The sequence below is a fragment of the Bombina bombina genome, chromosome 2 (genome assembly GCF_027579735.1).
Source record: "Bombina bombina isolate aBomBom1 chromosome 2, aBomBom1.pri, whole genome shotgun sequence".
Taxonomy (NCBI): Eukaryota; Metazoa; Chordata; class Amphibia; order Anura; family Bombinatoridae; genus Bombina; species Bombina bombina.
This window is the reverse complement of record NC_069500.1, coordinates 516,588,807-516,615,678: the sequence shown is the minus strand read 5'-3', so window position 1 is coordinate 516,615,678 and position 26,872 is coordinate 516,588,807. Positions and strand designations below refer to the sequence as shown.

General features: G+C 37.5%; 1 protein-coding gene across 3 annotated transcripts; it reads right to left on the bottom strand.

The window, feature by feature from the left end:
- Positions 1-464: 464 nt before the first annotated feature.
- On the bottom strand, positions 465-26,872 carry ABHD4 (abhydrolase domain containing 4, N-acyl phospholipase B). Of its 3 annotated transcripts, none has more exons than XM_053702287.1 (7): positions 26,777-26,872; positions 23,455-23,543; positions 22,774-23,146; positions 21,412-21,566; positions 9,641-9,752; positions 9,286-9,472; positions 465-1,734 (listed from the first exon to the last, which is right to left on the bottom strand). In XM_053702287.1, exons 2-7 carry the CDS (start codon positions 23,492-23,494, stop codon positions 1,645-1,647), a joined length of 957 nt encoding a protein of 318 aa, XP_053558262.1. In that variant the 5' UTR covers positions 23,495-23,543; positions 26,777-26,872; the 3' UTR covers positions 465-1,644. The 3 variants fall into 3 exon arrangements, with proteins under 3 accessions (XP_053558262.1, XP_053558261.1, XP_053558260.1); XM_053702286.1 differs by having other exon boundaries at positions 26,756-26,852; XM_053702285.1 differs by lacking the exon at positions 26,777-26,872 and adding an exon at positions 26,173-26,315.

Sequence of the window (26,872 nt, the reverse complement as noted above, 5' to 3'; positions counted from 1 at the left end):
ATAACTTTTTACTTTCAACTTGTAATATGCAAGCAAGAATGAGAACGCTACTTATTTAACTTGAGCAGCGTTAGCGCGGAGCAGAACTAAAATATTTGCGCTTCACTTATAATCTAGGCCTTAGTTGTAAACAAAACACAAAAAAACACATACATAACTTGCTGTTACTTGGGTTGAAACCACAAAGATACCAGGAATAACGCAGTTGCACTAACATAAAACATACCAATATTTTTTATTACTTACATTATTTTTTTTCCGGGGCATGAAACTAAAAATAAATTATATCAAGAGCAATATTTAAAGAAGTTAAAAATAAATTTACACACATATATATATATATATATATATATATATATATATATATATATATATATATATATATATATATACACATATACATATACGTATATATATATATATATACACACACACACACACATACACATTTTTATGAACAGATGTTAGTTTCAAAATTTATTTTAACAGTTTTTACTAAATAGGAAGTGCTTGTTAGTGTAAAACAGGATAGTTGGTGGTAAAAAAAAAAAAAAAAAACACGTTATAATTTTCCTTAAGATAAAATAGAAAAAAAAAATAATTTAATATATAGATTTTTTTCTTTTTACACTTGCACAATAATTATGAAGTGCATCTTCCTGTCATATGGTAGTAAATGTTTATTTGTGACTACTATGTATACTCACAAGGAAATGCATATTAACAAGAATCACAAAGGATCTTGATTATATTAAGTACTTCTCTTATTGTGGTTTTTCAAAACATTCCAAAAAAAAGTTTAAAAAAAACCCCCACAAAAACATAGTATCCCAAAGATAGTGGACACCATGTAAGTCATCCGTGCTGCACTTTTTTGAAGTTGGCAATAAAATGATAAATTTATACTCGAGTCTCAAATAGAAATTCAGATAAAAACGGCACAAACTCAGATTTTAGTTCAATAATGAATAAGCAAATACCATGTGTTTTAGCAGAGGTAGTTCTTGCAACATTCAAAAGAACTGACAGTTAATGCTACCGCATTATATATTTGCCTCAAACCTGGACATTTGGCAGCAGGTGTGATGTCCCATAATCTTCTAGGGTGCATGTTCAGACAAGCTTTGTGCTTTTATTATGGGTACAGAGTAACTTTATCTCAGACATTCAGGAGTTTTAAAGCAGTACACTGCCAGCTTATTTACAATAAGCACAAATATTAATATTGGGAATACACTTTCAAAGTATTTATCCACCAATCAAAACAGATTAAAGTTTTGCTTAGTTTTAAGTTTGATACAAAATATACAAAAAGCACCACATAACGTTAACATTTCTTGTATGAAAATTAAATGGGTCGTCTTTACTTCCCTTTAGAGCAATCTAAATGAAGTATTTCATCATCTGGAGGATACTTGATCCCAATCATATCCACACTACACATTTCAACCTTGGTTCTTAAAAGTAACCAATGTGTGCAGTTATTGTCTAAGATACCCCAGTTTGGCTGAAGAATAATCAAAGGCTTCAGCCGCTTAGTTCTTTTTTGGCAATAGCAGATCTTGAGTTTTAAATTTTGGAACTTGCTATTCTTAAGCACCAAAAAGATCCCCCGGTACTCCTATATCATTTTTGAACGGTTTCTCAATCCACAGCATCACAGATCTCTTCCACCATTTCATTAAAAATGCTTGGCTGATCAGCATAGACATGATGAGACGCTCCTTTAACTGCCTAGAAGAAGAAGCAAATAGGGGTTTTATGCATTAATAGACATACATTTTAAACATAATTTCAATGCATTTATTTTGGCTAAGATTTTTAATACTAAAAGGTCATTATCAAAGGCAGTGCAAAGTCAGTTAGCCAATGAGATTACAATGTTTGTGTCCAAGTTGGTCAAACTCAGTTTAAAATATTGGGTAAAATTGGCTCTATTTTGAAACTCAGCAACTTTTTGAGAATAAATAAACTTCAACCCAAGGTCAGTCACGTTTGAGCAACTTCAGACAACTGTTTTCAGCTATTTCAAAGACCATTTAAATCAAATGTACTTTTGCACTTTTTCACTGGGTTTTTAACCCCTACAAGGAAGTTAAACACATTTTAAAAAGGTAATTAAAAGGGTAATTAGTGATAAAAACATAATTTATGCTTACCTCATAAATTCCTTTCTCCTGTAGTGTAGTCAGTCCACGGGTCATCATTACTTCTGGGATATTAACTCCTCCCCAACAGGAAGTGCAAGAGGATCACCCAAGCAGAGCTGCTATATAGCTCCTCCCCTCTACGTCACACCCAGTCATTCGACCGAGAACCAAACAAGAAAGGAGAAACTATAGGGTGCAGTGGTGACTGGAGTATAATTTAAAATTTAGACCTGCCATAAAAAACAGGGCGGGCCGTGGACTGACTACACTACAGGAGAAAGGAATTTATCAGGTAAGCATAAATTATGTTTTCTCCTGTTAAGTGTAGTCAGTCCACGGGTCATCATTACTTCTGGGATACCAATACCAAAGCTAAAGTACACGGATGACGGGAGGGACAGGCAGGATCTTTATACGGAAGGGACCACTGCCTGAAGAACCTTTCTCCCAAAAACAGCCTCCGAAGAAGCAAAAGTGTCAAATTTGTAAAATTTGGAAAAAGTATGAAGAGAAGACAAAGTTGCAGCCTTGCAAATCTGTTCAACAGATGCCTCATTCTTAAAGGCCCAAGTGGAAGCCACAGCTCTAGTAGAATGAGCTGTAATTCTTTCAGGAGGCTGCTGTCCAGCAGTCTCATAGGCTAAACGTATTATGCTACGAAGCCAAAAAGAGAGAGAGGTAGCAGAAGCTTTTTGACCTCTCCTCTGTCCAGAATAAACGACAAACAGGGAAGAAGTTTGGCGAAAATCTTTAGTTGCCTGTAAATAAAATTTCAGGGCACGAACTACATCCAGATTGTGCAGAAGTCGTTCCTTCTTTGAAGAAGGGTTAGGACACAATGATGGAACAACAATCTCTTGATTGATATTCCTATTAGTGACTACCTTAGGTAAGAACCCAGGTTTAGTACGCAGAACTACCTTGTCTGAATGAAAAATCAGATAAGGAGAATCACAATGTAAGGCCGATAACTCAGAGACTCTTCGAGCCGAGGAAATAGCCATTAAAAACAGAACTTTCCAAGATAACAATTTGATATCAGTGGAATGAAGGGGTTCAAACGGAACACCCTGTAAAACGTTAAGAACTAAATTTAAGCTCCATGGTGGAGCAACAGTTTTAAACACAGGCTTAATCCTGGCCAAAGCCTGACAAAAAGCCTGAACGTCTGGAACTTCTGACAGACGCTTGTGTAAAAGAATGGACAGAGCTGAGATCTGTCCCTTTAAGGAACTAGCAGATAAACCCTTTTCTAAACCTTCTTGTAGAAAAGACAATATCCTAGGAATCCTAACCTTACTCCATGAGTAACTCTTGGATTCGCACCAATGTAAGTATTTACGCCATATTTTATGGTAAATCTTTCTGGTAACAGGTTTCCTAGCCTGTATTAAGGTATCAATTACTGACTCCGAAAATCGACGCTTTGATAAAATCAAGCGTTCAATTTCCAAGCAGTCAGCTTCAGAGAAATTAGATTTTGATGTTTGAAAGGACCCTGAATTAGAAGGTCCTGTCTCAGAGGCAGAGACCAAGGTGGACAGGATGACATGTCCACTAGATCTGCATACCAGGTCCTGCGTGGCCACACAGGCGCTATTAGAATCACCGATGCTCTCTCCTGTTTGATCCTGGCAATCAATCGCGGAAGCATCGGAAAGGGTGGAAACACATAGGCCATCCCGAAGGTCCAAGGTGCTGTCAAAGCATCTACCAGGACCGCTCCCGGGTCCCTGGACCCGTAACAAGGAAGCCTGGCGTTCTGGCGAGACGCCATGAGATCTATCTCTGGTTTGCCCCAACGTCGAAGTATTTGGGCAAAGACCTCCGGATGAAGTTCCCACTCCCCCGGATGAAAAGTCTGACGACTTAGGAAATCCGCCTCCCAGTTCTCCACTCCTGGAATGTGGATCGCTGACAGGTGGCAAGAGTGAGACTCTGCCCAGCGAATTATCTTTGATACTTCCATCATCGCTAGGGAGCTTCTTGTCCCTCCTTGATGGTTGATGTAGGCTACAGTCGTGATGTTGTCCGACTGAAACCTGATGAACCCCCGAGTTGTTAACTGAGGCCAAGCCAGAAGGGCATTGAGAACTGCTCTCAATTCCAGAATGTTTATTGGAAGGAGACTCTCCTCCTGAGTCCATGATCCCTGAGCCTTCAGGGAATTCCAGACAGCGCCCCAACCTAGTAGGCTGGCGTCTGTTGTTACAATTGTCCAATCTGGCCTGCTGAATGGCATCCCCCTGGACAGATGTGGCCGAGAAAGCCACCATAGAAGAGAATTTCTGGTCTCTTGATCCAGATTCAGAGTAGGGGACAAATCTGAGTAATCCCCATTCCACTGACTTAGCATGCACAATTGCAGCGGTCTGAGATGTAGGCGTGCAAAGGGTACTATGTCCATTGCCGCTACCATTAAGCTGATTACCTCCATGCATTGAGCCACTGACGGGTGTTGAATGGAATGAAGGACACGGCAAGCATTTTGAAGCTTTGTTAACCTGTCTTCTGTCAGGTAGATCTTCATTTCTACAGAATCTATAAGAGTCCCCAAGAAGGGAACTCTTGTGAGTGGAAAGAGAGAAGTCTTCTCTTCGTTCACCTTCCACCCATGCGACCTTAGAAAAGCCAGTACTAACTCTGTATGAGACTTGGCAGTTTGAAAGCTTGACGCTTGTATCAGAATGTCGTCTAGGTACGGAGCCATCGAAATTCCTCGCGGTCTTAGTACCGCCAGAAGAGCGCCCAGAACCTTTGTGAAGATTCTTGGGGCCGTAGCCAATCCGAATGGAAGAGCTACAAACTGGTAATGCCTGTCTAGGAAGGCAAACCTTAGATACCGGTAGTGATCTTTGTGAATCGGTATGTGAAGGTAAGCGTCCTTTAAATCCACTGTGGTCATGTACTGACCCTTTTGGATCATGGGTAAGATTGTCCGAATAGTTTCCATTTTGAACGATGGAACTCTTAGGAATTTGTTTAGGATCTTTAAATCCAAGATTGGTCTGAAGGTTCCTTCTTTCTTGGGAACCACAAACAGATTTGAGTAAAACCCCTGTCCGTGCTCCGACCGCGGAACCGGGTGGATCACTCCCATTAGTAAAAGATCTTGTACACAGCGTAGAAACGCCTCTTTCTTTATTTGGTTTGTTGACAACCTTGAAAGATGAAATCTCCCTTTTGGGGGAGAGATTTTGAAGTCCAGAAGATATCCCTGAGATATGATCTCTAACGCCCAGGGATCCTGGACATCTCTTGCCCAAGCCTGGGCGAAGAGAGAAAGTCTGCCCCCCACTAGATCCGTTCCCGGATCGGGGGCCCTCAATTCATGCTGTCTTAGGGGCAGCAGCAGGTTTTCTGGCCTGCTTGCCCTTGTTCCAGGACTGGTTAGGTTTCCAGCCTTGTCTGTAGCGAGCAACAGCTCCTTCCTGTTTTGGAGCAGAGGAAGTTGATGCTGCTTCTGCCTTGAAGTTACGAAAGGCACGAAAATTAGACTGTCTAGCCCTAGGTTTGGCTCTGTCTTGAGGCAGGGCATGGCCTTTACCTCCTGTAATGTCAGCGATAATTTCTTTCAACCCAGGCCCGAATAAGGTCTGCCCTTTGAAAGGTATGTTAAGTAATTTAGATTTAGAAGTAACATCAGCTGACCAGGATTTTAGCCACAGTGCTCTACGTGCCTGAATGGCGAATCCGGAATTCTTAGCCGTAAGTTTGGTTAAATGTACTACGGCATCTGAAATAAATGAATTAGCTAGCTTAAGGGTTTTAAGCTTATTTGAAATCTCATCTATAGTTATTGAGTCAAGAGTCTCTTCCAGAGACTCGGACCAAAATGTGGCCGCAGCCGTGACAGACGCAATACATGCAAGGGGTTGCAATATAAAACCTTGTTGAACAAACATTTTCTTAAGGTAACCCTCTAATTTTTTATCCATTGGATCTGAAAAGGCACAGCTATCCTCCACCGGGATAGTGGTACGCTTAGCCAGAGTAGAAACCGCTCCCTCCACCTTAGGGACCATCTGCCATAAGTCCCGTGTGGTGGCGTCTATTGGAAACATTTTTCTAAATACAGGAGGGGGGGAAAAGGGTACACCACTCCTTAGTAATTATCTCTGTAAGCCTCTTAGGTATAGGAAATACGTCAGTACTCGCTGGTACCGCATAGTATCTATCCAGCCTACATAATTTAACTGGGATTGCAACGGTGTTACAATCATTCAGAGCCGCTAATACCTCCCCTAGCAGTACACGGAGGTTTTCTAGCTTAAACTTAAAATTTGAAATGTCTGAATCCACTCTATTTGGATCAGATCCGTCACCTGCAGATTGAAGCTCTCCGTCCTCATGTTCTGCAAATTGTGACGCAGTATCTGACATGGCCCTATTATTATCAGCGTACTCTGTTCTCACCCCAGAGTGATCTCGCTTACCTCTAAGTTCTGGTAATTTAGACAAAACTTCAGTCATAACATTAGCCATGTCCTGTAGTGTGATTTGTAATGTCCGCCCTGAAGTACTCGGCGACACAATATCACGCACCTCCCGAGCGGGAGATGCAGGTACTGACACGTGAGGCAAGTTAGTCGGCATAACTTCCCCCTCGTTGTTTGGTGAATGATGTTCAATTTGTACAGATTGACTTTTATTTAAAGTAGCATCAATGCAATTAGTACATAAATTTCTATTGGGCTCCACCTTGGCTTTTGCACATATAGCACAGAGATATTCCTCTGAGTCAGACATGTTTAACACACTAGCAATTAAACTAGCAAGCTTGGAAATACTTTTCAACACAATTTACAAGTAATATGAAAAACGTACTGTGCCTTTAAGAAGCACAGAAAAAAACTATGACAGTTGAATAACAATGAACCGGAGAAATTATAACAACCAAATTTTTCCCGGTAAAGGCATAAATTTAGCAAAGGATTGCCCCCATTAGCAATGGATAACTAACCCTTAATAGCAGAAAAAAATGTACAAAATATAAACGTTTTTTATCACAGTCAAAGCACAATCTCACAGGTCTGCTGTGAGTGATTACCTCCCTCAAAATAATTTTTGAAGACCCTTGAGCTCTGTAGAGACGATCCGGATCATGCAGGGAGAGAAACAGACTTGTGACTGAATTTCTGATGCGTAGCAAAAGCGCCAAAATAGGCCCCTCCCCCTCACACACAACAGTGAGGGAAGTTCAGTGAACTGTCTTAAATTAAAATAAACGACAGCCAAGTGGAAAAACAGTGCCCAAAACAATTTTTCACCCAGTACCTCAGATAATTAAACGATATAACAAGCCAGCAAAACGTTTAAAATCAAATAATATGAAATGTTATTAAAAAGCCTGCTGCTAGTCGTTCCCACTGCAAGTAGGCTAAAAGTTATATGCATATAGTATTATCCCAGTGAAGTGCCATTCCCCAGAATACTGAAGTGTAAACATATATATACATAACAGCCTGATACCAGTTGCTACTACTGCATTTAAGGCTGAACTTACATTATATCGGTATTGGCAGTATTTTCTCAGTCAATTCCATTCCTCAGAAAATAATACTGCAACATACCTCTTTGCAGGTGAACCTGCCCGCTGTCCCCTGATCTGAAGTTTACCTCACTCCTCAGAATGGCCGAGAACAGCAAAATGAATCTTAGCTACGCCGGCTAAGATCATACAAAAACTCAGGTAGATTCTTCTTCAAATTCTACCCGAGAAGGAACAACACACTCCGGTGCTGTTTTAAAATAACAAACTTTTGATTGAAGATATAAAAACTAAGTATAATCACCACAGTCCTCTCACACATCCTATCTATTAGTTGGGTGCAAGAGAATGACTGGGTGTGACGTAGAGGGGAGGAGCTATATAGCAGCTCTGCTTGGGTGATCCTCTTGCACTTCCTGTTGGGGAGGAGTTAATATCCCAGAAGTAATTATGACCCGTGGACTGACTACACTTAACAGGAGAAACAACATGCTCTAATCTGTTCCAATTAGCAGCCTTAATTGCATCAGCATCACCTTTGCAGGGGTTAAACACATAGGATTGCAGCATCACTAGTGATTAAGTTACAGTCTTTATAAAATAAGAGCATGCCATTGTATCACTATAAATGGCATTTTAAACACTTTGAAACTGTAATATACAATGTTAATATTGTGTAGTAAAAACTTTTGCAGCATACATTCATTATTTCTTGTCTCCTAATCTGTCATTTATTTCTGAAAGTTCTGGGTTTTCCAGTTTCTGTTAATAATGGGAGTGCAGATTTCTGACTTGGCGCTGCTATATATCACATAACCATTGTTTGCGCACTCCACATGGATCATGTATAGCTGTCCCTAAATGGCCTTAACAGGGAAGATTAGATAAAGCAAACCTAGGTTGCAACACAGCCATGCCCACTGGTTTATGGAAACTAAGATATTACACATATTTCTGCATATAATTATCAGGCTAATCTTTGCTTTGAATACACAGATCTTTCTATCCTTTAGTGTTTATTGTCCCTTTAAAGTCATGCCCCTGATGTCCTGTGCTGTTTCTGAGGAGGACGCAGTCAGTATGTCACCCCTGACTCGCTTAAAGGCCCCATCCTTCTTAGGAGTGGCTATGCACTGTGTCAGGGGGTGCATTTGTTTAAGCTGCAATTGTGAGATGGTGACCATACCTTCGAGGGATGTAACAGATACTGACCACAAACTGCTTTGGTTAAAATGAGGTCCCTATTAACTATAACACTGCAAGCAGCTCAGTCTACAAATAAAACTCAAATTCTGCTTTTGCACTTTGATTACAATTAGGGTGAACAAAAAAAAACACATTACATTTAAAAGAAAAATGAATTTGTTATGTCCAATAAGGTTCTTGGAAGACATTAAAGAGGCACATTGAAAAGGCTAAGATAATGAGTTGTGAATAATTCTTCAAAGGCAAAAGACACCTCACATCATAGTACAAATAAAAATTTGATTAAAAACTAACTAAATAAATATGTGTGGTTTGAATATAAATAAATCTCTAGATTAAATAATTTCCTGACTAAAGAATTGTTGTAGCCAGCTCCTCTGTATTCTGGATGGCTCCTCTGTGTCAAATAAATAGGTCAGCACGTGACTTAGCACATACCAGTGTTTGGACATAGGAGTTGGGTCTCTCCTCTTTAGCCTTCTCCCCAGAACTGCTGTCAATCCAGGTCTCTGCTCCATAAATAAAAGTGATAGGGAGATCTTTTGGTATCAGCTGGATACGGGACAACATTGGCCTTTTAGCCCAGCCAAACCTTTGCATCATCGTTTTAAAGGCTGTCTCTCCACTGAAGGTAAATGAAAACAAACATTAAAAAATGAGATTAAAAGCAATGCTGGAGAAAAAGAAAGCACAAACAAAACACAAAAAGTAAAAACGACTGAAGTAAAAAGTAACATTTTGTGAAGACGTTGATAAAATGGTGCATCACTCACATCTAAGTCCCTGTCCTCACCTGGGCGTCTGAGCATTGCAGTGGTAGATGTATTCCAGGATTGTATCATCACTGAAGAACTCCTCAAATTTTCTCTTCAGGTCTGGTCGAAATCTCTGCACAAGGCTGGGACCTTCAATAGAAAGCATGTTTTTATTATAAGCAATTAAAGTGATTTATACATTTTTGGAGGCATTTTCTATTTTTGGAAGAAAAACATGAAGCTGCTAAGATCTAAAGTTATATACAGAAGAGATAAGCTTTAATATTTCTATTAGATATGTAGATAAATCTTAAATGATATATTTATAAGAAATATAGAAAGTGAAATATATCACAAAATAATTAATTGAGTAAAAAAAAGATATATATTTTTAGTGCAAATTTGTATTAACAAATGGTAATTATGTTTTCTGTTTGATAATTAAAAGGACATGGTATTGTAATAATGAAAATGTTTTAATTATTTTCAACATTTTGTTATTGCACACAGTCCTCTGGATCCAGCACTGTCTCCACTCTATATGGCTGTAGTGTGGGTAAAATAGGAATCTCAATCCTCTGTAATATACAAATTTCATATAACCAACAAAATTTGCTCAAAACAATAAAAAAAGAAAAAAAAAATATTTAAGCTTAGTGTAAAAAAATTGCAACATTATGATATGAGCTTTTCAGCCCTTACTCCTGTTGTTATTTATTATATACACTGCTACATCTTATAAAATATTTCTAAGCACTAAACAATTAAAGGGACAATAAACTGCTAGGAACATTAACAACAGCATGGGTACTACTCGTCATGCTATTGCTTTCCTCTTTATAGTTATTCTCTTATTGTAATTCCCACCATCTTGGAGCCTAAATATTCTTGTACCCTATGACAGATGCAGCACACATTCACAGATCAGTGACGTTGTTGTCTTTTTGACAAGATGCAGTAATGGCCCCAAAAAATGTTGGCAGCTGGGTGACATTATGAAGTAGTTGAGAGGGGGCATATCATGTATAATACATAAATTGAATTATTAAAATAAACATGCAGAAGAAAATGGGCAATCAAGGGGTTAAATCACTTTTGCATAACACACACCAGGGATTTCATTCCTTGCTTGACCTTAAATCACATGCAGCAGCCTCCATGATTGTCTGTCCCCAGTAAGCAGGGTAGATATATATATATATTTATTTTTTTAAATAAATATCAGATTTAATTTAAATCAGATTTTTTTTTATTATTATTTAAATAGAATTCGTTTTATTTATTTTTTAATAAAATTTTATTGATGAAAAATCTAAATATAGTTTCTATTTAAGGTACATTATAATCCCAAGGTTATTCATCCTGAAATAAGGATTCGTTTTTAAATTACAGGTGAAACTCGAAAAATTAAAATATGATGCAAAAGTTCATTTATTTCACTAATGCAACTTAAAAGGTGAAACTAATATATGAGATAGACTCATTACATGCAAAGCAAGATAGTTCAAGCCGTGATTTGTCATAATTGTGATGATTATGGCTTACAGCTCATGAAACCCCCAAATCCACAATCTCAGAAAATTAGAATATTACATGCAATCAATAAAACAAGGATTGTACATAGAACAATATTAGACCTCTGAAAAGTATAAGCATGCATACTGTATGTACTCAGTACTTGGTTTGGGCCCCTTTTGCAGCAATTACTGCCTCAATGCAGCGTGGCATGGAAGCTATCAGCCTGTGGCACTGCTGAAGTGTTATGGAAGATCAGGATGCTTCAATAGTGGCCTTCAGCTCTTCTGCATTGTTCGGTCTCATGTCTCTCATCTTTCTCTTGGCAATGCCCCATAGATTCTCTATGGGGTTCAGGTCAGGCGAGTTTGCTGGCCAATCAAGCACAGTAATCACACGGTCAATGAACCAGGTTTTGGTGCTTTTGGCAGTGTGGGCAGGTGCCAAGTCCTCCTGGAAAATGAAGTCAGCATCTCCATAGAGCTCATCTGCGGAAGGAAGCATGAAGTGCTCCAAAATCTCCTGGTAGATGGCTGCGTTGACCCTGGACTTAATGAAGCACAGTGGACCAACACCAGCAGATGACATGGCTCCCCAAATCAACACAGACTGTGGAAACTTCACACTGGACTTCAAGCATCTTGCAGTGTGTGCCTCTCCATTCTTCCTCCATACTCTGGGTCCTTGATTTCCAAATGAGATGCAAAATTTGCTCTCATCAGAAAAGAGGACTTTGGACCACTAAGCAACAGACCAGGTCTGTTTTTCTTTAGCCCAGCTAAGACGCTTCTGACGTTGTTTGTTGTTCAGGAGTGGCTTGACAAGAGGAATGCAACATTTGAAGCCCATGTCCAGGATCCGTCTGTGTATGGTGGCTCTTGTGAAAGTCGCCAACACTTTTGAATGGCCTTTTCCTGACAATCCTCTCCAGGCTGCGGTCATCCCTGCTGCTTGTGCACCTTTTTCTTCCACACTTTTCCCTTCCACATAACTTTCTATTAATGTGCTTTGATACAGCACTTTGGGAACATCCAACTTCTTTTACAATTACCTTTTGAGGCTTTCCCTCCTTATGGAGGGTGTCAATGATGGTTTTCTGCACAACTGTCAGGTTAGCAGTCCTTACCATGATTGTGATTCATACTAAACCAGACTGAGAGACCATTTAAAGGCTCAGGAACCCTTTGCAGGTGTTATGGCTTAATTAGCTGATTAGAGTGGGACACTTTGAGCCTAGAATATTGCACCTTTTCACAATATTCTAATTTTCTGAGATTGTGCATTTGGAGTTTTCATGAGCTGTAAGCCATAATCATCACAATTATGACAAATCACGGCTTGAACTATCTTGCTTTGCATGTAATGAGTCTATCTCATATATTAGTTTCACCTTTTAAGTTGCATTAGTGAAATAAATGAACTTTTGCACGATATTCTAATTTTTCGAGTTTCACCTGTATGTAGCATGAGGCTGTATATTTATGGCTGTAATGTTAAATCTGTAAAATTATTTTTGTAATTTTTCTGTCTAGAAGATATTATCACATATTCTTGGTTTTGTAGTTCTCAAAAACTGTAGTTTGTGTCTGCAAACATATCATGCCTCAAAGCAAATAAGATAAGAGAACTAAATTGTACAATTGTTTAACATTGCATGTTCAATCTGAATCATTAAAGTTTAATTTAAGCTTCAAAAAACTCAATAGAAGATTGTTTGGAGTGGAATAGAACTGCACAAGGACCAAAATGTGAGGAGGGAGGGGCAAGCAGTAAAAATGAAATATTATGTTATTGTTTTAGTTAAAGGAACACTGAACCCAAATTTTTTCTTTCATGATTCAGATAGAGCATGCAATTTTAATTCTAATTTATTTATATTATCAATTTTTCTTCGTTCTCTTGCTATCTTTATTTTAAAAAGAAGACATCTAAGCTTTTTTTTAATTCAGAACTCTGGACAGCACTTTTTTATTGGTGGATGAGTTTATCCACCAATCAGCAAGAACAACCCAGGTTGATCACCAAAAATGGGCCAGCATCTAAACTTAATTTTTTGCATTTCAAATAAAGATACCAAGAGAATGAAAAAAATTTGATAATAGGAGTAAATTAGAAAGTTGCTTAAAATGCCATGCTCTATCTGAATCACGAAAGAAAAAATTTGGGTACAGTGTCCCTTTAAATAAAGCTATTTCAATTATTATTATGATAACCATTATTTTTCTCCTTCCAATAAAGTACAGCTGAACAGTTGATCAAATATGAACCTAGTAAACTGGAGATAATTCACCTCCTAAACATTTAATTAATTTCAGTGATCTATCTATGTATTTCTAATGGTATATAACTACATTTTCTGATAATACTAGAACAATAAATCGGAAAAGTTATTTTTCTAAAAAAATGAGAAAACCATGATTTAGATTGATTCATAATGCTAGTGAATTAAATTGTGATTTAAATCAATTTGATTTAAATCAAATCCACCCTGCTAGGAAGTGCTGGTGGGTGCTGATCAGTACCTCCACTGATTGTTCAAGGCTGGGCTCTCTCATGGGGATGCTCTGCAGCTGTAAAGTTATTGCCTGCAGCAGGGATCCCATAGCTCATAACTCATAATACTATATAGGTACAAATAAAACTAACAGCATTCAATAAACAGCAGACCATTCTTTATAAACAAAGGTATTATGATAACCCAATTTTATCTGCCACTGTTTATTCCCTTGCATCAGCTCACAATAGAAGAATATAGGTAAAAACCTTCAGTTTAACTCCATTTTGGTTCTGTTTGTTTTAGTCGTTGACCAAGGCTTATTTTACAAATGTGTTTAAAATCTAGGAGCCAGGTTAAAAAAATAAATAATAATAATAATAATAATAATAATAATAATAATAAGAAATAGACATTTACAGCACCATGTACGAAGGAGCGAGTGGACAAGCTTCTCAACTCGAGAAGTTGTCCGCTCGCCTTCGCTACATACAGGCAGCGAACGAACAGGATCCGCTGCACGTATCCTTACACGCTCAAGTGAGTGTGTAATGCCCGCCCCTACTGAGTCTCTTGCGCAACAAATTGCATGAGAAAATGGATTATCAATCACGAGAGCGAGTTCCCTTCGCCACTTCAGAGGTGGCATAGAGTGTAAGAAGCAGCGGTCTAATGACGAAACCTGCTCCGCAAGGGATCCGGAGCAACTTTTGCTGCTTAGTACATGGAGCTCTTACAGTTTTGACTGTGTGTATATTTTATTTCTTTGTTTACACACAGACAAATCTGGAAGAAGCCTTCCAATATGCTTCCTATGCAGGGGTTAAAAGAAAAAGAATGCAACCCAAGAAAAAAAAAAAAATCAGGGGAACTGATTTATAGCATGTCCCTGCCATTCAAAAAAATTCCTCTGTAAATACAAAAATATGCATCATAAAGAGAGCAACAAAGCCACCGATTTTCTAAAATGTTATAAGCACGTGTATCTAATCTTTCATTGTTGCACAGTTTGTGCCCTAAAAATCTGTTTATCCCTGCCTAGTCTCACATGATCTCCTTTTCTTTCCCCACATAGAACAGACTTAAAGTGTTAGTAGCCAGGGATTCAAATACAACACCACACTGCCTGTTACTTTACCTAACCAGCGTGGGCTTGGATTTCATAATAATACAGAGAGAGAGGGAGAGAGGTATAAGCCTGGTAATTGCACACATTCTCTGGTTTGAATTCTCAGTATTCTAAAGTCCCCCATTCCCACCCGTTCCTGTCAGGCACTTAATGACCTGATGTGATTTGCTGTTCTCTAAAAGTAAGGCTGAAGTGGGATAAGTGAGGCTGGGACCCTTGCATCCACATACTGGATGGTCAGCAAAATCCACTGGGTGGTGCACCCAGGGATTTGACTGTGGGGAGAACGCAGAGATGTAGCATGCATTTCAGCTTAGTGTGCACAATATAGAGCTGGAAAATTTCGTAGTGGCTGCATTGTTCTATATATTTGTAGTGTTAATTTTAAACTATGTAAAATAATTATTTTAAAAAACAGCTGAAACACCTTATTAACACCACATCACAAATACTGCCATATGTTGCAACAGAAACAAAACTCTAAATTTATTTGACAAACAAATTCTTTCAACCACAGGGTGGCAGCACTAAAAGCTGCATTCTCTAGTTCAGTGTAATGGCGAACCTTGGCACTCCAGATATTTCTGAACTATAATTTCCATGATGCTCGACTGGACTGCAGCGTGCCTAAGCATTATGGGAAATGTAGTTTTGAAACATCTGGAGTGCCAAGGTTCGCCATCACTGCTCAAGTCTTTCTAGTTAAAGAGACAGTAAAGCCAAAATTAAACTTTCATGATTCATATAATAACAATTTTCAAATGTACTTATACTATCAAAGTTGTGTCATTCTCTTGGTATCCTTTGTTAAAGAGTAGAATCAGGAGCATTAGTGCATTTCTGTGGACTAGATGAAAATATCTTGTCAATCAATGGCAGGAGGCAGGAGTGCTGCCACTAATTATCAGCTAGCTCCTGAGCCTACATAACATGCCTTTCAACAAAAGATATCCAGAGAATAAAGCAAATTTGATAACAGAAATAAAAAATGAAAAGTTGTTTAAAATGGCATGCTCTGTATGAATTGTGTCCTTTTAAAAGGACATTAAACACAAACTGCAAGCTGCATGATAACCTGCATATCTTGGAAGTATTTCGCAATTAATAATGCAGCTTTATTTTGTCAAATGAGTATATTATTTCATGTTTTTTCTTTTTACTGATTTTCTTGTCCCCAGAACAAAAGGACCCTTGCTAGCTAATCACAAACTAATAGAAATATATAGGATGTAAGCATAAATCATATTTTTCAGATGTGCAGAAAGCAATTGGGGAAGCCCTGCCCTTTTCTCTTCCCTTAAAGGGACAGTCTAGTCCAAAATAAACGTTCATGATTCAGATAGGGCATGTAATTTTAAAAATTTTTCCAATTTACTTTTATCACCAATTTTGCTTTGTTCTCTTGGTATTCTTAGTTGAAAGCTTAACCTAGGAGGTTCATATGCTACTTTCTTAGACCTTGAAGGCCGCCTCTTAAGAATGCCTTTTAACAGGTTTTTCCCCACTAGAGGGTGTTAGTTCATGTAGATAACACTGTGCTCATGCACGTGAAGTTACCTGGGAGCTATCACTGATTGCTTCCAATGTGGCAATTGCGTTTTCTGTAAATTTGTTGTAAAAACTAAACAGTTTAGTACAGGTGAGAAAACATATGAAATCAGACTAATGTAATATATCTCCTGTATTGTCCATGTCCTCTTTTTTATACAGACAAAACTAAGAGGGTACTAAAGGATAGAATAACAGAACATTGTAACAATATCTCTAATGCAAAAGAGGGTCCCATAAATAGTAATATAGCTTTACATTTCAAATTATGCCATAACTGTTCTACAGATGATTTAAAAGCAATAGGGATTGAGAGATGCTCCCTGTATGGCAGAGGTGGCGATATCGATAATTTGAAACTTAGAAAAGAGGTAGCCTGGATTTATAGGTTAAAAACCTTATCGCCAAGGGGACTAAATGAAAAATTAGATTTTGCCCCTTTTTTGTGATATTAATATATTGTTGATACTATATATAGTCGTCTCAGGCTGTTTGTATTATCATTGCAAACGAGTCTTTACTCTCCTCTTTCTGTCTCTTGGTGCTCATTCTTGTGCCCACTGGCTCTATGATGAATTAATAATGTTGTGCTAAATAAATTTACTTTATCGTTTGAAAAACAAAAGTGGTTAAATGTGCAAGCATTATGATGTTAACCTATACAATTGTTGCAACGTTTAAGGTACAAGTAAAGAATGGATACAATGTTTGGTCACTAAACAAGTTTTTCTATGGATAGTTACCAGAATCACATCAGTAATATTTCACCAATCCGATACAAGGGCAGTGGTTATAAGGACCGTACACAGAGCTCTGAGGTATACGCCCTGAGGAAGCCCCTATGACGCTTGGTCACGTGGGGGGTGAAACGGCCGTTGGCATGTGACGTCTTTATTCTTCACAGCTGAGACCCGGCTTCTTGGGAGTGCTCGATGCACGCTGTAAACATACTTTAACAGCCACGAAGGAAAGCTACAATCCGTTTTCCGGACTAAATTGTTCCTAAGGACTTTAAAGGAGGAGGATTTCTACAGAAAAATTAACAACCCTCTGTAATGTATAACGGACTTACAAGTTCATACATCCTACAATGAAAATTAGGATACAAATAGTCAAGAACACTATATAACGCAGTTTGATTAGTACTGGAGTTTAACCAATACGGCAAAAAACTGCATAAACAATCTATCTGGAATGACCTGCTTATTTATTTGTCATGACAACATATGTTCTTATATAAATGGCTGTTATTATGCACTCATTATAAATTGAACATAGAACCCTATAAGTTTCTATGGTAGCGTATACCTTTAAAAAATGGTGATACCCTCTGGTTGGGGTGTTGTTCATTATAATTTAGTGCAAGCTTATATTACACTTATATCATGCTTTGATATTCATTGTTATGTAGTATTTGGCATAGATCCTCAGGTGAATTTTTTACTCATGATAACAGATTTCCAATTTTTATTGGGTTATCCTCTGAGAGAGGTGTTGCCATCTATACTTAAAACTGTTTATGCTTTATCTTGCATGGATCCCCAATATTATCTATGGTAGCAGATTCCCGTGGGTCACAGGGCTACCCTCTGGTAGGGGTGTTGCAAGTTAGCATATTAAACAATATATATTATCACTACGTGTATCGAGCTAACTTTAAGTAAGCTGGCCAGCTTTTTTATTCATGCTATATAATTAAGATGTACTAATTATTTGCACAGAATAAATGTATTTGTATTTTGATGTGTGTGTGGTTTCGTTTAGGGGACCCAGCTGTTGTATACTTTATACCGGAGCAGGAATCGCAGCTAAATAAATACTTATACCCTCTATTTGTTCTTTCTGTTTTTGGAGGTTTAAATATATATATATATATATATATATATATATATATATATATATATATATATATATATATATATATATATATATATATATATATATATATATATATATATATATATGAGAATGGTGTGAATGGAAACTTGCTATTATAGTGTTGCTAGAAGTGCTCTAATAGCAGAACACAAAATGCCCACTTATTTTAAAAATCTATATAAGTGGAATCATGACAACTGGTGCAGACCCATTTAATGTTATGTTATATCAATTGAAAAGAAAGAAAAAAGGTTTATGATATAACCTCTTGAAAGACTGGGAATTCAGCACTCTTTTTTTATAGAAAATGACTAGAGCAACACAATGTGCAATTTAAAAAGATTGTTTTTAATTCACGCACCTCGCCGGGTGCCGATTAGGCAAATAAATCAACAGATAGAAATACACAAACTTTAGTTTTTAACATAAATCTGCACGCCACACATTTCTTACATGGGAAATTTACAACTCATTTTTGTCTGGATAGCCAATTTTGTTTGTGGAGTGACAAACTTGCTTTGTACAAGTTTATCTCTTAGATTAGGGGCTCTTTTTGCCGTGAGTGATGGAAAGTGCCCAATTTCTTTGGCCACATTTTCATCATTCAACAGAATTTTCCAATTGTTATCAATAATACGTTTTATTCCATTCCAGTGACAGTTATACCTAGTCACTAGTCTAATGGAACCTGTATTATCTTTCTCCTTCGGGAGGTGTAGTTGACAGAGGGACCCGGATGTCCATGCCCGGCATTCTCCTACATCTCTGATAAGTGCCCTTGTTTCACATTTTTATGTTGTAAGATCATGAAGTTATGAGTTCAAGTGGTTGCAGTTGACAGAGGGATTTGTTTATTGATTTGAAAGTCCTCCTGCATATCCGCTTGATTGTTCAACTGCTACATTTCTTCTTAAGCTCCTGCTTGCTGCATTGCATGTCTCACTGTGTGCCGCTTGACTTTTGCTCATAATCATTAGCCTTGGCTCGCTTAGTGACTCTATCGCTTTACTCTCTACAGTTTAATTTCCATAGCTCTATCTGAACTAACAACTTGGTCAGTATATGCACGTTATTGGAACTGTTTAATCAGCAACATTGGGACTATGTATATCATCGTGACAGTGGCTACCTATTGTAGCTATCATTGTAGCAATATTTTTGATACTAAACTCATTGATTGTTGAATTGCATTATACTGTGTACATAAATCCTATATTGCATATATGAGAATACCCAGCTAACACAGTTTACTAAAACTTTTGTCTGTGTTATATATTGCTGGTTTTTCATATATTCCATATATCATTAGTGTGGATTATTTGCATATGCTATATGTACGAATTGTGTTAGTTCCTTCATCACTAGCGTTATTCAGTCACTTGGACCGGTCCAATTTTTAGTGAAGTACATGTATGCACTTTTTTTTAACTATTTAGATACAGGATGCTTGTGTATTTCTTTCTATCTGTTGATTTATTTGCCTAATCGGCACCCGGCGAGGTGCGTGAATTAAAAACAATCTTTTTAAATTGCACATTGTGTTGCTCTAGTCATTTTCTATAAAAAAAGAGTGCTGAATTCCCAGTCTTCCAAGAGGTTATATCATAAACCTTTTTTCTTTCTTTTCAATTGATATAACATATATATATATACATATATATAAATATATATATATATATATAAGATTTTTGCGCTCGTATTATGAGTTGAAAGTAAACTTATTGCTCTTGCGCTAAACTGACTAACCCAAAAAAATCTGAAGTTAGCATATTTCGTGCACATTCATGTATTTCCCCATAGAAGTCATTGGAGAGAAAAAAATGTGGGTTTGCACGAGAGTGGGGTGTAAAGTTTTCCCTTTCAACCTATAATATGAGCACAACCAAATAGCGCAAAAATCTTACTTCTAGCGCAATTAATGCTCAAGCAGGAGCATTAATTTGCGCTCCACTCATTGTGGGATACTGTATATTCCCTGGTATCAAATTGGTCTGCATGGCTGTCGACCCAGAAGAAAGCCTCTTCTAAAGATGATGCAGCAGAAAGCCTGCAAACAGGTTGCTGAAGACTAAGGACATCGATTACTGGAACCATGTCCTGTGGTCCGATGAGACCAAGATAAACTTATTTGGTTCAGATGGTGTCAATCGTGTGTGGCGGCAACCAGGTGAGGAGTACAAAGACAAGTGTGTCTTGTCTACAGTCAAGCATGGTGGTGGGAGTATCATGGTCTGGGCCTGCATGAGTGCTGCCGACACTGGGGAGCTACAGCTCATTGAGGCAACCATGAATGCCAACATGTACTGTGACATACTGAAGCAGAGCATGATTCCCTCACTTCAGAGACTGGGCCGCAGGGCAGTATTCCAACATGATAACGACCCCAAATACAACTCCAAGACAACCACTGCCTTGCTAAAGAAGCTGAGGGTAAAGGTGATGGACTGGCCAAGCATGTCTCCAGACCTAAACCCTATTGAGCATCTGTGGGGCATCCTTAAAATGAAGGTTGGGGAGCACAAGGTCTCTAACATCCACCAGCTCTGTGATGTGATAGAGAGTGGAAGAGGAATCCAGTGGCAATCTGTGAAGCTTTGGTGAACTCCATGCCCAAGGCATGTTAAGGCAGTGCTGGAAAATAATGGTGGCCAAACAAAATATTGACACTTTGGACCCAATTTGGACATTTCCACTAAGGGGTGTACTCACCTTTGTTGCCAACGGTTTAGACATTAATGGCTGTTTGTTGAGTTATTTTGAGGAGACAGTAAATTTACACTGTTATACAGGCTGTACACTCTCTACTTTACATTGTAGCAAAGTGTCATTTCTTCAGTGTTGTCACATGAAAAGATATAATAAAATATTTACAAAAATGTGAGGGGTGTACTTTTGTGGGATACTGTATATCACTTAGTATATCAGATGTATGTAATATGTGGCAGCCAGTATGCACTATAGAAGATTTTAGATTTTTTTTTTGCAAGTGTTATTAATAAAGAAGTAATTTTTGTATATAAAATAATATTTTTATGTAACCGTTTTATAAATAATTAGGATTTACATACACAATGTATTTGTACTGCATAACCTCTCTGCCAGACATTTTTCTGGAATATTTTGTATATATTAAAATCTATGAACAATTATTAAAACAAAAAAAAAAATAACCTCAGATCTATACATTGGCAAATGAATTAAGTAAAAAACTGGTATGTCAGTGAGACAAAATAGAAGACACTCACCCCATGGTCCTGCCGCTCTTACAACTGCTAATGGATTTGATCGACTAAGCACTGCAGCCAATGCCTTCACCCAGGTTGGTGGGGAACGCACTTCACTAGGATCCGTTGGAAGAACTGGAAACCCCCAAGGGTCAACCAAAATTAGATGTTTTACTCTGAAAGAAAAAATGGGTTTTTCTTATAACTAGGTCCTCTCTTTATACTCCAATAATGGTCGATGTAGTATGTATAAGTGTATAGTGTTAATGTGCTAGCACAGGAGGATGAAAAAGTGGCTCTGTTAAAGGGACAGTCAAGTCAAAATTAAACTTTCACGATTCACATAGGGCATGCAATTTTTAACAATTTTTCAATGTACTTTTATCATTAAATTTACTTTGTTTTCTTGGTGTTCTTAGTTGAAAGCTCAACTTAGATAGGCTCACATGCTAATTTCTAAGCCCTTGAATGCCGCCTCTTATCTCTGTGCATTTTGACAATTTTTCACAGCTAGACAGCGCTAGTTCATGAGTGCCATATAGATAAACATTATGCTCACTCCCGTGGAGTTATTTATGGGTCAGCACTGATTAGCTAAAATGCAAATCTGTCAAACGAATTGAAATAAGGGGGCAGTCTGCAGAGGCTTAGATACAAGGTAATCACAGAGATAAAAAATATATTTATATAACTGTGTTGTTATGCAAAACTGGAAAATGGGTAGTAAAGGGATTATCTTTCTTTTTAAACAATAAACATTTTCAAGTAGACTGTCCCTTTAAAAAAAAAAAAACAACTTGATGTAAATTACGCCAGCAAAGGGTGTGTCACAATTATTATTATACTATCAGCATTTATAACAGCTTTCTTTAATTTGACTTTTATGTAAGATATAAATTTGATCCGATATATCAATAAGGTTAAGGGGACATGACAAATTTGTCTTTCATGATTCAGATAGAGCATGACATTTTAATTTACTACTATTATCAAATGTTCCTTGTTCTCTTGGTATCTTTTGTTTGAAAAGCAGGGAATAAGCTCTGGAACTTGCACATGTCTGAAGCACTATATGGCAGCAGTTTTGCGAAAAAGTTGTCCAGTTGCAAGAGCACTAGATGGCAGCACTATTTCCTGCCCTGCAGTGCTCCAGACACCTACGTAGATAAAGTATATCTTCAACAAAGAATACCATGGGTACTAAGCAAATTTGCTAAAGTAATCAAATTGGAAACTTTTTTTTTTTTTAATGTTATGCCCTGTCTGAATCACCAAAGAAAATGGAAGGGTTTCATATCCCTTTAAATATATATATTTATGTCACCATCAGAGCTATTTATTAGTTTCAGTTATAACTGGTACTGTCTATATGGGTCACCTTACCTTTGTGGAAATTTGATGGTATATGATGCAGCTAGAAAGCCTCCCAAACTGTGTCCCAGCAAAATCATGTTGCTGATGCCCATCTCCTCTCTCCATTGTTCAATGGATGATACAAACTGCTCCTCTGCTCCTTCAGGATCACCAGGAAAGGTTGGACGGGAGCTACGACCAAACCCTAGTAAGTCAAAGGCATGAAGTGTACGGCTGGAACTCAAGCAATCTAGGTTTTGTATCCAGAGGCCTACTCCTCCTCCAAATCCATGCACCATAACTAATGGGGTCTTGTTTCGAATTTCAGGGTTCACTGTCAAAGTCCATATCTTGTTTTGGTCAGGAAGAGAAACATAACGAGAAAAAAATTTGTTCTGGATGCCTAAAGAGTAATAAATAATATTTATTATTATGAACGCAATAAAAGCAAAACTAGTTAATGCAAAAAAAAAAAAAAAATGTTTAAAATCTATTACATAATGTTTCATAGAATCAGCAACCACAAAATGTTTACCCACTTAAAATAAACTATATACAAAAGTATAATGTTGGTTGTTTGTATGATAATATGTAGCTGTTTTTTTATATTAATAATCAATTTCAATAGATCAAAATATGTCATCTTGGAGTCTTCAGTTTAATCCTAGAGATCCATGACTATTGAAACCATAGGGTTTATAAGGTTCTTACATTGAAGGATCCTTGATTCAATAGATTTTAGTTTAGACATGGAAGTTGGGCACCAAGAGGGTATCCAGCCAGTTAACCAACTCTGAGGCCTTTAGAAAGGAGAGACGGAAAAAAAAACAAATATATGAGTCAAACATAAATAAAATAAAACAATTTTTATTTTTTCTCTAAAATAAAAATAGATTCACATTTGACAATTAGCTATTGTGCTTGTGTGAGATCATTTCACAATCCACTCCATTAGAATCATAGCTGCCTGAATCGAAGATTGTTTTTATTCCATGTAGGTCTAAGAAAATCTTTGCAAAAAGTTTAAAGGGACATGAAACCCAAAATATTTATTTCATGGTTCAGATAGAGCATGTAATTTTAAACAACTTTCTAATGTACTTCTATTTTCAATTGTTCTTCCTTCGCTTGGTATCTTTTGTTGAAAAGCAGGGACGTATGCTTAGGTGCCTGCCCATTTCCGGAGCACTATATGGCGGCGGTTTTGCAAGAATGTTATCCATTTGCAAGAGCACTACATGGCAGGACTATATCCTGACATGTAGTGCTTCAGATGCCTGGATTGGTACCTGTGGCGGTTTTGGAACTTGAATGCCCCTTGGTGTGGAACAATTATCGAATTGAAGCTGTAGGAGTGTGACCTAAGGTACTTTAAGACTGCGTCAATGACTTTACCAGCTCTTGTGGTTTGGATGGGTCTCTCCTAACATTCTCCTATGGAGGTTCTAAAAATATGTATAATGCGATTATTGCAATTATATTCGCAAGTATGTGCTTTATGTACTGCAGCATTATAAATACATTACAATTTAAAAAAATATTTACAGCAGGTACAAGCAAGATGAAATTACAGTAATTCTTTCCAAGGTCTCCCAATAAGTAATTTCGCTATGAAGATTTACAAACATGCAGAACTAACAGGGAGAGACAGCAGAGGCATATTTTGGTATAGTCCAACCATTCTGTGCCTAGGGAGCAGGATTAGAAGGACAATCTAGTCAAAATTAAACTTTCATGATTCAGATACGAAATGTAATTTTAAACAACTTTCTTATTTACTTTTATCATCAGACTTGCTTTGTTGTCTTGGTATTCTTAGTTAAAAGCTAAACCTAGGTAGGCTCACTCATATGCTATTTTCTAAGCCCTTGAAGGCCGCCTCTAATCTGAATGCATTTGACAGTGTTTCACAGCTAGATGGCATTAGTTCATATGTGACATATAGATAACATTGTGCTCACGCCCGTGGAGTTACCTAGGAGTCAGCACTGATTGGCTAAAATGCAAGTCTGTCAAAAGAACTGAAATTAGGGGCAGTCTGCAGAGGTTTAGATACAAAGTAATTACAGAAGTAAAATGTATATTAAAGGGACATGAAACCCAAAATGTTTTTTTTTATTATTCAGATAGAGAATACAACTTTAAACAACATTCCAATTTACTTATATTATCTAATTTGCTTCATTCTTTAAATATCCTTTGTTGAAGAAATAGCAATGCACATGGGTGAGCCAATCACACGAGGCATCTTTGTCCAGCAACCAATCAGCAGCTACTGAGTCTATTTAGATATGCTTTTCAACAAATGATATAAAGAGATTTAAGCAAATTAGATAATAGAAGTAAATTGGAAAGTTATTTAAAATTGCATACTCTTTCTAAATCACGGGGAAAATTTGGGTTTTATATCCCTTTAATATAACTGTATTGGTTATGCAAAACTGGGGAATGAGTAATAAAGGGATTATCTATCTTTTTAAACAACAAAAATTCTGGAGTAGACTGTGCCTTTAAGGGGAGGGCAGCAAAACATTCAGTTACTCTATAGCACAATGCCTCCCAAAACTCATTTGCTCTCCAAATGATTTTATTATAAAGGAATAATCCCTAGTTGTCTAGCGGGATGCCTGACCTCATCATTGGCCTCAATGTTGTGAGAAATATGTGATGACGATGTGACCTAAAACTGCAGAAAGGGATTTGAGGGCAGCTGATATACCAGTGTATATGGCAACACAAAAACAAAATGTACCAGTGGGTGAGAGAGAATCTGGAGTTAATTCTAATTAAAAAAAAAATAGTCAAACACAAACTCTTTGAAGACATATTCAAGGGGCAAACAAGGGGGCTTAATAGCTACATAATACTGTCTTCTAAACTTACAATATTGACCCTTCAGTCACTTTAATAGTATCATTTACTTGTACCTATCCGAGTTAAATGCACTGATAAACTCGAAAAATTGTGTGAAATGCCATGTGGACTATATATATATATATATATATTCTAATAGCTTAGAGATTCAAAATAATAGAATTTGAGGGGGACCATAATGAAGAGATTAATAACTGTATCCGTCACTGTATGTTGTATCGCGTGAGCTACACATAAATTCATTATACAAGTGCGGGAGGGGGAGCATCGTGCACGCGCCCAATACCACTTGTAACATCTAAACAAGTAACATACTTAGCTACAGTACCTGCATTTATAAGTAACCAGCCCGTGAAGAAAAACGTTACAAAACACGGTAGCTACTGAAGGGCTGACTACCACTCATACGCTTATATGCTAAACCCAACACCCCTGTCTTAGAGCTTTAGCTGACAGGTTACGTCACTCTGATATTGTGTTGTGTAACAAAAACGGCTTTTAATCGAACAAAAATGAATCTGCTCACGAATTAAAGGGTATGAGGTGGGCACTTACTGTTCTTCCAACTCTTCTGTCATTACAGAATCCCCTTCTCTCAATATAGGCATAACACGACAAGGAAAGCAGCAGCTGACCAGCTAAAGGGTAGCAGACAGATTCACACCAGGGGCGGGTACAGATTCAGAATGATGAGAGAGAGGGCGGCATAGAACCCTGACAATAATAGGAAGGGCTAGAATTCACAATAGGGAGGTTCTGGTGATGGAGAACAAGGAAGTAAAAATCGTTTACTTACTGTGCCTATGAATGGAACTAGGGAGGGACTCGGATTGCTGCTGTCTGTTTAAAGTGGGAGGGGAAGTGTGTTGCATAAACCTACGTGGGCGTGCAACTTTGATTTCAACTATTTACATTAGTAGTATTTGACAACAGAATATGCTGTGTCACTGTGAGGTAGAATTGAGAAAGTAGTGATGAATAATTATCTCAATATAGGTCACTAAGTAAATACTAAATAAATAGAGCACATCCGCAAACGTAATGGGACATACTAAAATCACTTGAAAGTAATGCAACCTAACTGTAAAAAGCTGAAATTTCACCTGAACATTTCTGTGTAAAAGGGAAGATATTTTACCTTACAATTTCTTCAGCTCACCAGAGTGTTTTGTGAATAGTTATACTTCAGCTTCTGTTCAGCTTAGGGTTGCCACCTCAGCCATGTTTTCCTGAACTGTAAACACTTATGAGTTAC